The 16,081-nt window shown below is 30.1% G+C and overlaps 2 protein-coding genes across 3 annotated transcripts; one reads left to right on the forward strand and one right to left on the reverse strand.

Moving 5' to 3' along the window:
* The first annotated feature begins 123 nt into the window (after nucleotides 1-123).
* Nucleotides 124-5,461, forward strand: LOC107026502 (ras-related protein YPT3). The gene is made up of 2 exons (XM_015227483.2): nucleotides 124-484; nucleotides 4,691-5,461. Exons 1-2 carry the CDS (start codon nucleotides 264-266, stop codon nucleotides 5,124-5,126), a joined length of 657 nt encoding a protein of 218 aa, XP_015082969.1. The 5' UTR covers nucleotides 124-263; the 3' UTR covers nucleotides 5,127-5,461.
* A 966-nt stretch (nucleotides 5,462-6,427) lies between these two features.
* LOC107024539 (probable WRKY transcription factor 65) lies at nucleotides 6,428-10,311 on the reverse strand. 2 transcript variants are annotated; one of them, XM_015225531.2, is made up of 3 exons: nucleotides 9,988-10,311; nucleotides 9,682-9,825; nucleotides 6,428-7,204 (listed from the first exon to the last, which is right to left on the reverse strand). In XM_015225531.2, the coding sequence occupies exons 1-3, from the start codon at nucleotides 10,122-10,124 to the stop codon at nucleotides 6,661-6,663; spliced, it is 825 nt and encodes a 274-aa protein (XP_015081017.1). In that variant the 5' UTR covers nucleotides 10,125-10,311; the 3' UTR covers nucleotides 6,428-6,660. The 2 variants fall into 2 exon arrangements, with proteins under 2 accessions (XP_015081017.1, XP_015081016.1); XM_015225530.2 differs by having other exon boundaries at nucleotides 6,451-7,204; nucleotides 9,682-9,828; nucleotides 9,988-10,310.
* Between the last annotated feature and the right edge of the window lie 5,770 nt (nucleotides 10,312-16,081).

Here is a 16,081-nt window from a genome sequence, read left to right on the forward strand (position 1 = left end):
TATATATCAGACAAGCTGTCACGAACTTAAATTTTAAAATATAAAATTAAATCATAGAACCTAAAAGGGTAGTTTCGTCATTTCCTTTTTATGAATTTGCTATTTCGAGCTGTTCCTAGAATATAGACAGAGTCCTCACCCCATTTCTCCGCCTTCAAGAATTTATTTTTTTCTTCTTCAAAATTGAATCTTTTCAGTGAACTTTTACTTTTTGGTCAATCAAGAAGTGAAATTACAGAGCAAAAGAAGATATAGTTTTGAAGATGGCAGGTTATAGAGGTGATGATGAGTATGATTACCTTTTCAAGCTTGTGTTGATAGGTGATTCAGGTGTGGGTAAATCTAATCTGCTTTCCAGGTTCACCAAAAATGAATTCAATTTGGAGTCTAAATCAACTATTGGGGTTGAATTTGCAACCAAAAGTCTTAATATTGATGGTAAAGTTATTAAAGCTCAGATTTGGGATACTGCTGGTCAAGAAAGGTAAAGGTTAAATCTTTTAACTTTTTTTTTTGTTTTGTATTGGTGATATTCACTCAGTATCTTAGTTTTTTGTGTTTCTATATCTGGGGTTTTCTTGTTTTTGGTTTATGGCTTGAGTTTTAGTGTTTTTTGTTGATTGGTTGCATAGTCTTGGTGTAACAGTCTTTTTACTAGTGATTGAGTTTGCATCTGTTTATTTTGAAGTTGTGTGGGGTTGAAGAGTAGTGTTAATGGTAATAACAACATACTGAGTGTAGTCCTACAAGTGGGGGTCTGAGAAGGGTAGTGTATATGCAACTTTACCCCCCCCCCCAACCTTGCGAAGGTAGGGACGAGGAAGGCGGGTTCCGAAGGACCATTGGCTCAAGTAAACGTATATAAGGGTAGTATTAAGTAGTTATATTTATGTGTTTGGGATTTAGGCAAGTGAGAATTGCTTGTTTATGGTATGTGGCTTGAGTTTTAGTGTTTTTGTTGATTAATTGCATATTCTTAGTGGAACTTGCTGTAACACTGCTTGAGCTTGCATCTGTTGATTGGTTGCTTATTCAAGAGTGGTATTAACAGTAACAACAACATACTGATTGTAGTCCCGCAAGTGGGGTCTATGGAGGGTAGTGTGTATGCAGCCTTAAACCCCTACCTTGTGAAGGTAGAGAGGCAGTTTCTGAAGGATCCTTGGCTCAACTAACCACATATAAGAGTAGTATTAAGTGGTTGTTTTTTGTGTGTTTGGGATTTAGATGAGTGAGAAGTGCTTGTGGGTTTGTTGGTTTAATCTTATTTTTGGTAAGGTTCTTCAAATGATGTTGTGTTTATTGGTATTTTCTAAGAGTGTCTAGATGTGCTGTTGTTGCTTGATTGGGATTTCTTGTCTTTGGGTGTGGTATCTGTGTTCCTAATTGAAATTCGAGGGACATGGAGTGCTTACTGCAACCAATTATATATATAAAAAAAGAAGAACATTTTTTTGTGTTTGGTTCATGAAAAAGAATATCGTGAGAGCATTTTGAAGACGTAATGAAGTAAATCAAAGTGTGTTGCCCCAATGGACTTTTAGATGAGATGATCACACAATTCAACATTTGTGCAGGCTGTGTGCTCCTAGTTGTTTAGATGCTATTGTGATGTCAATCTGAAAGCTAGTTATAGAAATTGTAGTATCCAAATTTGTTGTTTTAAGATTATTTGAACTTATTCAGTTCCCACACGAGTACATTGGCAGGGTATGTTTTTTCTAATATGAAAAATAAATGACCAAAGTAACTCAATATTTCCTCATAATTTTTGAAATCCTTAGCTATTTTATTGTTTGACTGGTTTCTAGCTTTTTTTCTTTTGGGTGTAACCATCTGATATCTGATACTCATCCCGCGACTAGTTTAGATTCGTGTTGCATAGGACCATTAAATGGGGAAACACTCCCTACCTAGGGGTTTCCCTTCCGGGGCTCGAACCTATGACCTTTAGTTACAGGTATGGTATCCCATCCACTTCACTGCACCTTTGATGTTAGGCGTTTTACTGTGATTTCTTAGCTTTTGTTTTGCCAATCTAGGAAATCAAAGAAGACAACTTGGTGTTATACGTGAAAAAGGAATTGATAATCTTTTACAGGCATGGTTGATGTGTAGACTAGAATGGAATGTTTTTCGCTAGCAAATGCTTCCTCTGAAAGGAAATAGTTTTACTGAACTGACGACCAATGTAAAATATACTCCATTTCTAGATGGGACAATTACTCTTTGCGGAATAAGATAGTTTTTCTGTTTGGTTGTAATTCTTGCAAATACTTGTTGAAAATATGAATTAATTGTATTTTCTTATGTAGTTTCTACATTTATAGCATATGATTTTGATTAGTTTTTTTTTTTATGTCATTGATTTTTGGTTTTGTAGTAGATGCTATACTTAAAGAACATACTTCCTTGTTTAATGTATGAAAATTGGAAGGAATATCCTTTGTCAACAGTCTGTGCTACACTTGATATTGTTATTCTACCGGATAGTATGAGTTTCTCCTTTTTGATTTCATTGAGTAGATTTTTGATGATTATAAGACATACAAAACACGTTAATAAAAAGGAGTAGAGAAGTGTATGCGAAAATTCAAACTACATACTTAGGTCCAAACTAAACTGTCATTTTGAAATATAGATGTTTTACATGGATTCTTCATTAATCACTATCATCAATATACGTGTTTGAGTGATTGTGATGTGGGCATGGTTACTTCATGTAGATTCTTCAGATACACTCAAAATTAGCGAAAAGTCTATAAGTACACATACAAGATACGTATGCACATCATAGGGAATAATAAATCTTTGGATTAGGCATAAACTAAACCAAGATGCCCCCAAGGCCTAGCTCGAGTGGCAAAAGGTGGAGGATTTGTGACTTAGGTCGCAGGTTCAAGTCCACACCATGCAAAGCGAAGCCTGGTATTTAAGTGGGGAAGGGTAGAGGGGTGGACCCATTATCCACCGAGTTTAAAAGGTTGTGATTGGTCCAAAGGGCAGCGGGTCACGGATAAATAAATAATTGGAAGTCATATTTGTATGTGATACAACTTAAAGTACTGACAAAAAGAATTGAGATACAACTTAAGGTAACATTCGAACTTCTGTAGGATTTTTTAGTAAAGGTGGTTTTCAGGCCATTTTGAGCCACCTGTTACGTTCTAAATCCACCAGTATAGTTATCCGGTAACTGTCTATCAAAGCTTAGACAAATGGGAAGATGTCACCCTACATTTTTTGCCTATGCTAGGACTTGATCCCAGAAATCCCATGGTTTTAACCTATTTCATTGACACTACCCCGGCTTTTCATAACTTCTATTGTAGTATGTTAGTATAGTAGATATTTGGTATGGGCAAAAAAGAATCTCAGATTAATCATTTCTCCAAAAAGTAGTGAACATGAAAGAATTTGGCGAACCAAAAAAAGTGAGGATTTCAGTGTAGGGAGAAATTTGGGGAACTAAAAAAACTGAGGATATGGGTTACATTATTGGTTACTAGGCTTATGAATCATAAGTGTGGATCAAATGCCACGAGCAATGGTATCGCGTCACGGTTGTCCTTGAAATGTTCTATACTCATGTTACTTGCAACAAATAATAATTTTTGGGTGGAAACACAGTGCAGTTTTAATGATGGGGTGATTGAAACATGTGTAGCTGGCATGATAAAAACGTGAGGACTGAATAAAGAGGAACATAACAGCTGTCCCTGCTTGAACACCCTTGCATATCTTTCTGATATGATGCTTAAGTTTGTAAGTGGCCTTTATCCTAATCATTTCTTGAGAATATGCGAAGCTATGCGTATTGGTTCTGCCAGTGTTTCTGTTGGCACAGTTCAGCCTCTGGTTCACCACCTTTTAGTTTGTAAATAACATCTTGTACGCTTCTCAATGCCAAGGACGTGATCCACTCTGGACGAAATATTAATCTTACTTCCTTCTTATTACAAAGCCATCATTCTGTTGTATCCCCTATTGTTGTTTGCATGCAAAACCCTTTTCTGAGATGAATTACATTGGCAAATAAGAGGTAATTGCTGAGCATTCTCATCTCTTGTGAGGAGAAAAAAGTTATTTTCTTCTCTAACTATTCCACTCAAGGTGCTTTTTTATGTCTACTATATTTATCCACAGTAACCTCAGTTTCCTACTTAGAGCTTAAAGATAGCAACAAAAGAAAGATGGAGTAGCCCTCATCCTTCTGGGCTTTTTTTGGTCTTATGGTTTCTTGTCCTATTGTTTTTTTTCAATTCTCCTATAGGCCCTGCTATGCGTGACTCCAGATTTGTTGGGCTCCAATGCGTGTATCAAAACACTGGGCAGGAAACCAAAGAAAATAGAATTAAAGAAAGTTAACTTTGTGAATAAAATGGGTCACGTATTACTGGTAAACTACAGTGTTCATTATTTTTCTTAAATCAGTAAATTTAATATTCATTATATTCAAACTCAGTTGCATATACAGATTTTTCGTTTACTACTAGTTTTTGTTTGTTTTCTTCCCTCTTGGTGTTGCCTCCCTCCCTCCTTCCCCCACATTATTGACGATCTGTGCTGATGGTGAATGGTGTTATATGCAACTTATTGTTACTGTTGTATAGAAAGGGAATGTATTGGGATGCATCCTTGTTCCTTTAAGTTGTTGTACTATTGCTTCAGTTTTTCTTCTTCATACCAGGTATCGTGCCATTACGAGTGCTTATTATCGGGGAGCTGTCGGTGCTTTGCTCGTATATGATGTTACTCGACATGTTACCTTTGAAAACGTCAACAGGTGGTTGAAGGAATTGAGAGACCATACTGACCCTAACATTGTAGTCATGCTCCTAGGCAACAAATCAGATCTCCGACATCTCGTGGCTGTTTCAACTGAAGAGGCTAAATCTTTGGCAGAGAGGGAAGCCCTATACTTCATGGAAACTTCTGCATTAGAAGCAACCAACGTTGAAAATGCGTTTACTGAAGCTCTCACGCAGATATACCGGATTGTCAGTAAGAAAGCAGTCGAGGCAGGGGACGAAGGTGCTACTTCAACCGCACCACCTAAAGGACAGACGATTAACATCAAAGATGAAGGATCTGCTTGGAAAAAGTTCGGGTGCTGTTCGAGCTAGGGCTCACGTAAGACAATAGCTCAAGCTTTATATATCAGTTGTAAATTGTCATTAAATCAATGATTTCCTCTCCTGTTTTCTCTCACTTTGAGTATCGCGCTTGTGGGATATAAGATTTATTCTATAGTCATGAGAATACGCGAAGCAGCGTTCTCATGAAAAATTCCGAAGGAGGATCAGGTACTGCTAGTTTCTAATTACAGAATGTCTAAACAAGGTCTTAGTTTTATGTTTTCTGGTTGATGGCTTGAAAAACTGGAGATATCTTTGCAATAACCTGTTACCGAATATCTTCCTTTTTGTGTCGAATTTACGTCTTAATTATTTTTCCCCTTCTAAAAGTGTATTTCCTGAGCTGAGTAGCAATGTTTGTTGTTCATGATATGTGCAAGATCAAAATTTGATAATCTGCAAGTGCAACATATTTTGTGTAGTTTGATAAATCAAAGTAGAAAATGGCAAGGTGTGCCCAGAGTTGATTAAGTGGATGGAGATAAAAATATTAGTAGATGATTTCTGTTATATATCTCAAAGCTTTTGGTTGATAGAGTTATTCGGTAGCTGTGTTAGTGGAAGTAGCTTATGTTTGGTGGTCGATATAGTTATTCGTAGTTGTGTTAGTAGAAGATAGGTTACGTTTGGTGAAATGGTTGAGGTGCGTTATAAATTGGTGAAATAATTGAGGTGTAACCCAAGTTTATTCAAATAGGATAAAATATGTCACATTTCATTTAGCTGATTCGTTCTAGTAAGTCGTAAAATCTCAAATATTTTCTACTTGAAATTGATGTGTATTTTCATTTTTTTAAAATTGATATTCGGAACACTTCTATTAAGAATTGAAGCGTCCACTTAAACCACATAGCATTCATTCGAAAAATAAAAAATTGTTTGTGATAGAAATAAATAAAAGGTTCTGATAGAAATTATAGCCGCAATTACGTATTACACTTGTTTGTCATATATTGTCATATGTTGAATATAATTATTTTTTTAAAAAAAAATATTTGTTTTTATCAAACAGAAAAAATGAAAATAGTCCAATAAGTCAAAAAAGGGAACCAAATATCTTTGTAAAGCAATAAGTAGGCCTCCGAAATGTGAATAGAGAGTGATCTTAGCTTTTTTATTATGATTCCACAATTTTGACTAAAATAACGAAAATTTTAAATTTATAATCTTCAAATTTAAAATTTAGACTATAATTTTATTGTAAAAATTACAATGTTAATAGAGAGTGATTTTAGCTTTTTTATTATGATTCGATAATTTTAACTAAAATAACCAAAATTTTAAATTTATAATCTTCAAATTTAGACTATAATTTATTGTAAAAATTACAAAAGCTCAATGGCTTCAAGTAAAAATCAAATCAAAGTATATTTCTTTTTTTTTTTTTAATCTACCAGATCTTTACATAAAAATAAAATTAAAAAAAGGGTCACGAAGAACGTGGAACCAAAAGTGAGGAAGATAATTAAAAAATAATAAAAATTCGTATGGCAATTTCAGTGAAAAATTGACAAATGATTTGTTATCCTGTACCTCCGCAGCAGGGAGTTTCCACACTGTACCGCCGGAAAACAACTGAACATTCCGGCAATTCACCGAGATCACCGTACAACGACTGATCCTCCTCCCGAATCGGCAACATTAACGCCACGTCACTGTCGTTCCACGTGGATCCCGCCATGGACGACGACGTACTCTCCATAAACGTAGTTGTTGTTCCCATATCGGAAAACCAACCTAACTCACCGGCGAGCTCTGAAAATCCATTATCATGTTGATAAGCAAATAGATCTGGTTCTTCGGGAGATGATTTGTCTACTACGGTAGAGTCCGTGGCTACAGCCGCCGTTGCATTATTATCTCCGGCGGTGCCGGTAGAGGTAGTGGGTGAACTGGTGGTGGTAGTAGGGTGGTTCTGATGGTGGTGTTTGGCGGCGGCGGCGGCCGGGATTTGGTGATTGTGTTCGGAGCAATAGGTAATGAGAAGCATGGTGGGGTCCAGGCGGCTACGCTCGACTTGTTTTCTGGCGGGACAGCCTTTGGAGCTACTGCATCGATAATATCCCCTACACATGAAACACATGTTAAAATTTTAAAAAATACAAGTAAATACTACTAACTCATAGCCCACCAAAACTTTATGTTATAATATTTTAGCGGAATCGTAGTAACTCAGTCGATTGACTATGACTTATTTAACAAGAGTTTGATTTCTTTAGATATAAAAATCGAAGATAATCATGAATTTAACATAGATTATTAATTTCGTATTTGAACTATTAACCGCCTTACAAAATTATTTTTCTAGTTGACTAACTAAACGTAGATATACCTCGATTCACAGCATGATATAATGTGTGGTAATAAACTCTTATAATAGCACGAGACAAGTAATAAAAAATCGAAAGAAGAGCTGAAAACATTCCTAAACTAGACGAGCATTTAGGAGTGTATTCACTCATTCATGTTGTATGATTTGACAGTGTATTTTATATTTAGTAAATCAAGTAAAGGATTGTCTTTAAAACTGTCAATAATTCGCGCCATGTTTAAAAGTTTTTTTTTAATATGATTACACGATTCTTTATTTCGTAATCTCTTTGCCTATTTCATCTTTCCTTATCCATAATATTTACTGTTATTTCTTGAAAAAATTGTACTCCCTCTGTCCCAATTTACGTGACTTACTTTCATTTTTCAGTCGATCCCAAAAAAATGACATAATTATATATAAAGTGATAATTTAACAATAAAATGTCTATTTTACCTTTGATGAAATGATTTACAGACACATAAATTTCTATTATTCATTTTGGACCATAAATTTTAAAAGTCTTTCTTTCTTTATTAAACTCCGTACCAAGTTAAACTATCTCACATAAATAGAACGAAGGGAGTATAATTTCGGACATATTTTTAACTACATTTAAAAATAAATAGAACTAAGTAGTAAAGTCTAAGTTTGAAAACAATGAGTGTTTGTGCATTCACCATCAATCATGGAATCCACATTAATGAAGAAGAAAGTGGCTATATTACTAATTGGACATTGTAGAAATCGAGGTTAGATCAAGGTTGTAGAAGTTCATTCAAAGTGGCTATTAAAAAAAATGAGAATCTTAAAGGCCACTATGCACAAAATCTTATCTAGTGGTGTAAATGTGTAAATGTTATTAATGTGGCCATACTATGAAAATCAATAAAAGCAAATGGTTATTAAATTGAGGAACAATGTGTTGAAAGAGTCTACTATAAGAGACAACTATATTAATGTTATATGCAAAATTAAAACCTTATTTAATGGCATAAATGCTTCATTTCTAGAAGACGAAGAAGCAAGTACCATGCAACATCCTTTATGTTTGTTTTTCGATTGGGATTCGAGTAAATTTAAATTTATGTCGAAAAGATAGTTTCTTATTAGAATTAAAGTGTTCCCTAACAAAGATGATTTTATATCACGAGAATTTAAACTCGAAACTTATGATTAAAAATAAAGAAATACTTATCACTTCACCACGATCCTAATGAGTTATTGTGCTAGCTCTTAAATTATTAATTTGTATTTGATTAATCAATTTTAAAATACTTTTATCACTATTATAACAATAATTTGTGTTATTTAAGGCTCCAAAATATAGTTTTTTCAACTTCTAAAAAATAATTTGTGCTATTACTCAAAAACACCTTTCCCCCCCTAATAATTTGGTTAAATACCTAATTTTTCTAAAAAAAAGTAAATTTGACTTTTGGTAAGTTTAGCCCTACAAGCTACAAGCTAGAAGCAACAATTTAATTTGCGACATTTTTTTCTAATGGTAATAATTGATAGAAACTTAGCATAAATGTCCATAAATACTTTTTAAAAGAAAAATTGATTCAATTAATATAATTCAAGTAAAAAAAACAAACTCTATGCCTAGCGGCTTTGATTGCCAAAGTGGCTATTCCATTCTCCGTCTCAAATTATCTATCGTGAATATTTTTTTTATCTTTTATAATATTTTATTTGTCGTTACATTACCCATAATTTAAAATACTTAGTCTTTGAAAACAGTAAGTATAAGATAAAAATGAGATAAATTTTATCTTCAACTTCTAAAACAACAAATAATTCAAATTAATTATCGTTTTCAAAAATCACGACAGATAAATTGAGACGGACAAATACTTACTAATCACCATAAATCACCATAAAGGAGCGTGATTAACAAGGTTTAAGTAAGCGAGTGAGAAGTAGTAGTTACTAGCAAACACAAAATTCAAACTACTACATTAATTAATTATATTAATTAATTACTACTCTAATTAATGCAATGTTTTTGGTCTATAATAATTTAGTCATTAAACCTATCGGATAAGTATAAAAACCTTTACCAACTATCCCCGGCGGCAACTACAAAGAAAAACCAATTATTATTAACACACAAAAAAAAAACTCTTTAGTTAATTTTTTTTATTACACTAATTATAAATTTCATTTTTATGAAAAAAATTTAACAATAAGTGAAGATTAATTTAATTTAGTTATAATTATAATTACCTGGGATAAGGTGATCCTTTAATTGGTTTTTGTCCATATTTTCTCCAAGACCAAGAATCTTGTGGTGGATAAACTTCCCCTTTACTTCTTGATCCATCACCTTCAATTATTGGCACTGAAATTACTTTCTTTTTTGCTCCTCTCCTACTACAAAATTAAAAAAAATTATCATATTTTTTTTTATCAAATTCAATAATAATAACATATCAAATTTCTTTTAAAAAAAAAAACATCAAAACCCCACAATTCAATTACTGAAAATTAGTCGAGGCGTGTACAAACCGGTATATAAAGTAATGAACAAACCTTTTTCTAGGTGATGGCATGCTAACTTCCGCCGCTTCATCACCGGAAAAACAAGAATCAGCAGCATTATCCGGTGGAGTTCCGGTGGAATCTTCTTGTTTATGAAAAAATAGATTTTTGTATGAACTATCTTCCATGACCAAAAAAACACAAAAATAACTTATATAACTTAGGAAAAAAAGAAAGAAAATAAAAACTTTTTGAGGATTAACTAATTTTTTTTTTTATATCATTTAGAAATTAGAAGAAAAAAATGAGAGAAAATAAAAAGTTTGCTAAGAAAGAGTTGAGTTGGTATGAAGTGGGGAAAGGTAGTGGAATTTATGAAGTTATTTTTGGTTTTAATACTTTATATTATAAAAATATATGAAAGAGTCATATAATGACAGATTGGCAAAAATATAATTTATTAAGGACGTGCAAGCAATTAAACATGATAATGTGACATAAGGTGACATGTTCATATGTTAGATTTATTTATTTTATTTTATTTTGCTAAGGGGCCCTTTCTCTCTTTAATATAGTTGAGCCTCCGTCCATATTTGTTTATAATTATTTATATATCCAACTTGGTTATTGATATTTTGTCTTGTCATTACTTTACTACAATTATACTATACTATATGAATATAATAAAATCTCCGCCGATGACATGATCTTAAATAAGAAGATATAAGAAATATAAAATAAAAAATTAATAATGTAATTGTGAACTATTTTATTTATCCTTTTTTATTAGTAGTCAGAAATTAATTATAACTTTTCTCTTTTTATAAAATAGCGATAATATTTGTATAGTGCATCGTATATTAGATTCTTTTTGAATTTCACTGAATATGTTATTCTTATTCGTTTAGTTGTTTGTTTTTCGAATTCTATTATTGTTTGTTATTCCTTATACTTCAATTATAATATTATTATGTTATAGATGTTTTTTCAGAAGATTTTTGTATGCTATTTTTAGTATTTTGTTGTGGCTTTTTCACTTGTAGTATTTTTTTCCCCTTGAATTGCTTGATATACTTGTTACTTGTCTTTGAGTCGAGAGATTGAAAATAACATCGATTTTTATCTCCCAAGAGGGTAAGGTTAACGTATACTATACACCTCTTCAAACTTTACTTATGAAGTTACATTGTATGTTATTATATTATATAGAATAAAAGGTTTAATTAAGTAGTTTCAGAATATTAAATTTTATAAATTTGTATAATGAACATCGAGTTAATATATACTCATAATTGATTTGAGTATCAAAATGTTGTAGATGGTAGTAAAATTCACACATATATAACATTTGAAATTTTTTAAATTTTACTTATAAATGATACTTCAGATATTCTTTTATAGTAATATATATTGATGATATAAAGAACATTTATAATGTACTTTTTGAAAATTTTTCAAAAATAAATTTTCTATCTTCATAATGTAAGAATATTTATCTTTTTGATATAAAATTAAATTTAAATATTAGATAGATGTTATAATACGTTAACTTAATATGCTAAAGTAAAAGTCTTGATATATTTTTAATTAATGATCAAAAATTGAATTGTAAAACAGATGGCATCAGCAGAATGGACTTGGCTATGCTATTGGTTTAAGCCTGGACTTTTTGTGAAGATGAGAGGATAATTAAGTTAGGAATATTATTTTTTTTATTTTTTTGTACTTATATGACTATATGAAAAACATTAATTTCTACCCTAAAACATACGGCTAATGTACCTCCAATAAAAGTTTGTAGGTAATTTATAATTATGACTATATATTCATTAATTAGTCCAATTTCCTTTTCTTCTTTTTTTCTAAGTACACCAATTAGGGTAAATATGATGTTCCTTTCTTCAAATACATAAATTTGGTAGGTTGAAAATCAATTATATGAAATGTTTAAAATGTTGGATATAAATTGTGGTGGAATCGTTAGGATTCATTTATTTTTAATTTGATGATTTTGGATTCGAATTATGAAAATTTTAAAAAAAAATTATCTAGGGAGGTTCACCTCTAGAAATTAATTAGCTATTCAGGGTGTGAGTCCGAATTCAGTTCAGGTTTCACTATATTATTAACATATTTTGATATTTATTAATATTACTCTCTCTGTTCCTAATTAGTTCACTTTTTAAATGATATACCTATTAAGAAAATAATTGTTGACACAGCGAGTTTACCATTTTACCTTTATTAATTATGAATATAGGTATTGATCACACAAATGAATGTTTAGAAACTTAAGACGCGATTAAACATGGTATTTAGAATCATAATTTGAAATCTACATTTGAACATGTGATTTGAGATCATGTTTGAATTCCAAATTCTTCAAAAAGCAAGATTTGGAATTTCAAATCGTGATTTTAATTTTAATTTTTCAAATGTAAGACTCTTTTAGATATGTGATATGGGATCGTGATTTGTAATCAGATTGATTTGATGTAAAATTCTGTTTGGACATGCAATTTTAATTTTTTTTAAATCGTGTTTTTTCTTATAAACATGAAAATCAAATAAACTGTGAAAACTAATAAAACTTTTCCAATTCATAAATAATTTCACCGAATGAGTAAACTATAGGTTAAAAAAAAATCATATTTCAATACACAATTTAAAAAGTTCAAAGAATATAAACAATGAAACTCGAACTTTAAATCAATATGATTTCAAATCATGAATATTCAACCGACTTATTTCACTTTGACATAAAGTTCATAAGAAACATGGAAAAAACATGTAATTATTCAGTGGACAGATGAATCATTTTTGGAAGTTCTTGATAAGACATATACGTTTAGTAGGTCTAATCGATTCTAATGGTTGGGTAACAAAAATTATATAAGCATTATTATTTTTTCTCTTTGGAAAAAAATTATGTGAGACGTTAATTTTAATAATATGCTAATATAAATTTAAATTAATCGAATTTACTAAACGGGTTCTTTATAGTATAACAATCTACTCATTATTATTTCTTGGTATCTTGTTGTTTTTAATTTTGAGACATCTCTATTAGTATATATATATGTATATGGTTGTTATAACACAAATAATTAAGTTTTTAGGTCTGATAATTAGTGGCTTAAATTAATTTAGAAAAAACAGCCTAACCTACCAGACATATTCCAGCTAATCAAGATTTGTTTTAGACAGAAAAGTAGAGTTATGTATGCCATTTTTTGGTTTGATTTTGTATTATTCAGTTTTAATTTTTTCGAATTTAAAAAGATGTCGTTCAATTATCTAAACGAAAATACATTTTGTTTAGTTTGATTTTTCTAAAAATTCCATGTATTGGATATATAATATGAATTCAATATAATCGTTATACTTGAATGATGAAAAAAAATAGTTATTACGAATAAAGAAAAAATCATAATATCAAATATCTTAAATGTTTTTATTGATTTACTTTCAATTTGAATAATTGAAATAATGGACACTATTGATAAGATTAGATAGTAATATATATTTAAATAATGAGATAGTCAAATACACTACTCATAAGTATAAGCTTGCACACCTAATATATAATTAAAATATAATGTAGGTAGTTACTATGTGCTTAAGAATCAAATATGGTTTGGACAAAGAGAATAAGCACATATATTATATGCATATTTTTAATAATTCATTTTTTTAATGTTCACTAAATATTATTTTTTTTAAAAAAAATTCATCCAAATCAAATACTGCACAACCTAGAGAAAAGAAACATTCCATGTATAATAATTTATTAAGGCAAGTTATAGAAATCATGAAGTTATAGTTCACATTAAGTTTTGTCATTTGATTAATTATTTTGACATAAAGAGTCAAATTTTGATGACATGCTACTTAGAGCACAAGATTTTATTTTATTTTATTTTTAAAAAAAAGTTAGATTAAAGATGGGTCATTTTTGGGCTGATTTTTAATTTTTATCTCTTAATTTTTTTTTATTTTATACTTTAGCATTTTGAGTAATAAAAAAGAGACAGAAAATGTTGAAATCCGGACGAAAATGCTTGACATAAATATATATTTTTATATTATAATATAATAAAAATTATGTGGTGCAATACATACGAGCAACGACGAAATTAAAATTTTTGTTAAAGATGTTCAAGATCTAATTTATATACGAAAATATATATTCCTTATAATTTTTTCATGAAGGATGTACAGTTCACCATCTTTTACTAATTATGATCGTGTCACTGATAACAAGCACGATACTTAATTTCTATACACATTTTATGCTATTTCAGACCCTACAAATTATGTCGTAAGAGGTATAACTTAATTTTCTTTTAAGTACTTATACTTAACAAGGCCAAAGTTATGACACTTAATTTCTATATATTCATCTTATGCTATTTTGAGACCTATAAATGATGAAAGACCTATAAATGATGAAATAACTAATAGTAAACAGGGCAGAGTTAAGTGGAGGTTCGTGGATCGAATGAATCTATAAATCATGTATTTATTCTAGAAAATTAAATAAATATATATGTATATCAACTCATAAACCCCTAAAACTAAATTGATTGGCAACTTAGTGATAAAAAATAGATCATAAAAACGCGTTCGTGTTAGAGTTATGAGTACAAATTCTACAACTTCCAAACTCTCACTCTGACTCCGTCTCTTGTAAGAGAGAGTGTTCTCTACATTAATAAACAGCCAAAAACTAAACTAACCATGCTTCAAACCGTGTCTTATATGTGTGTCATCGTCTACGTGTTGAAATTGACAGTTTTTATAAATAAATTACAAACATCGACTAATTGTTAATAATAGTTTCCTTAATCTACTATACTATCATCCTTTAACTTATAAAATTATTTTTTATATATATATAAAGATTAAATAATAAAATTATCTTTTTTATTTATGATTTTGAAATAGTGTAAAATAAATAAAAAGAGTAATAAGTCTTTTTTTAATTGCAAGTTTAGCATATTTTTCCGATATTTGCGCAGATCTAATAAACAGCTTAGCTAAGATAACAAATTTTATTATTCATATTATATCTTAAAGTCAACTGTTCACAACATGCGCTTATTTATTTATTATTACAGATTTGGAACAGCCAAATACTTGAAGAATAATAATAAGGCATAAATATAACAAATTTCAAATTTAAAAAGATGTAATTTATTAAGGTTTAAAATATAATCAAATAAGATTAATTCAATAAAAATAAATGTTTTTTTAAAAGAAAATGTTACGTCATTATGAATCAAATAAAATGAATGAATGAAAGAAGGCAATCGTCGAAGATTAAATAATTTGATTAATAGAACATCAAATAAATAAAATAATATCCACCAATTACATATTTTAATGGTTACTGAATTTCATAAACATGTAAAAGATAACTTTATTAATTATAATATTAGGAAGAAGGTTGTTATGCGGCAAACTATTTTTTATAGAAGAAAAAAAAATTAAATTACAAAAAAATAGAAAACTATATATAATGGCAAATTAATAAATTAAATTAAATGCTATAAACATACTTTAATTTAATTATGGTCTGTAGCAAGTGTTTGTCAGTCACCTCTCTCCCTCAAACTCTCGCTTGCTCCCTTTCGCTTTTATAATTAAACACAAACGTATAAAATGTGTTTTTGTTTGTATAAAGCGAGACAAATGTATATATACATATATTTTCGTTCCCCTTTCCCAGATCTAGCTCGCCACCTTCACCTCTATCGCTTATACAAAAAGAAACGAAATGTATACATTGCTTTTCCGTTTGTATAAAGCGAGAGAAAATTGTATATACACATATACACATGCAAATACATAAATTTTCGTCCTATACACTTATAATTATACAATATAAATATTTCCTTGCCCAATTTTCTTTTGTCTTTCTCTCTTTCTCGTTTTATACATACACAAACTATACAATTGATCTGTATACAACTGCTTTCTTTTGTATATGTATAGCGAATTATATAATTGATTTCTCTGTATGTATAACGAATCAACTGTTTTTTTTGTATATGTATAGTGAAATATACATATTTACGTTTGCTATGGAGCGCAATTATGCAAAGTTTGTTACATACAAATATAAATTTTGTGTTTGTTATAT

This window comes from Solanum pennellii, chromosome 7 (genome assembly GCF_001406875.1).
Source record: "Solanum pennellii chromosome 7, SPENNV200".
In the NCBI taxonomy this organism is placed as follows: Eukaryota; Viridiplantae; Streptophyta; class Magnoliopsida; order Solanales; family Solanaceae; genus Solanum; species Solanum pennellii.

Bases quoted from the DNA above. Each gene is read 5' to 3' on its own strand.
- LOC107024539 (XM_015225530.2), bottom strand. From the start codon at position 10,124: ATGGAAGATAGTTCATACAAAAATCTATTTTTTCATAAACAAGAAGAT. The intron at 9,829-9,987 runs GTTTGTTCATTA...TTAATTTTGTAG, and splicing joins ATGCCATCACCTAGAAAAAG to TAGGAGAGGAGCAAAAAAGA. The intron at 7,205-9,681 runs GTAATTATAATT...TTTCATGTGTAG, and splicing joins AAAGGATCACCTTATCCCAG to GGGATATTATCGATGCAGTA.
- LOC107026502 (XM_015227483.2), top strand. From the start codon at position 264: ATGGCAGGTTATAGAGGTGATGATGAGTATGATTACCTTTTCAAGCTT. The intron at 485-4,690 runs GTAAAGGTTAAA...TCTTCATACCAG, and splicing joins GATACTGCTGGTCAAGAAAG to GTATCGTGCCATTACGAGTG.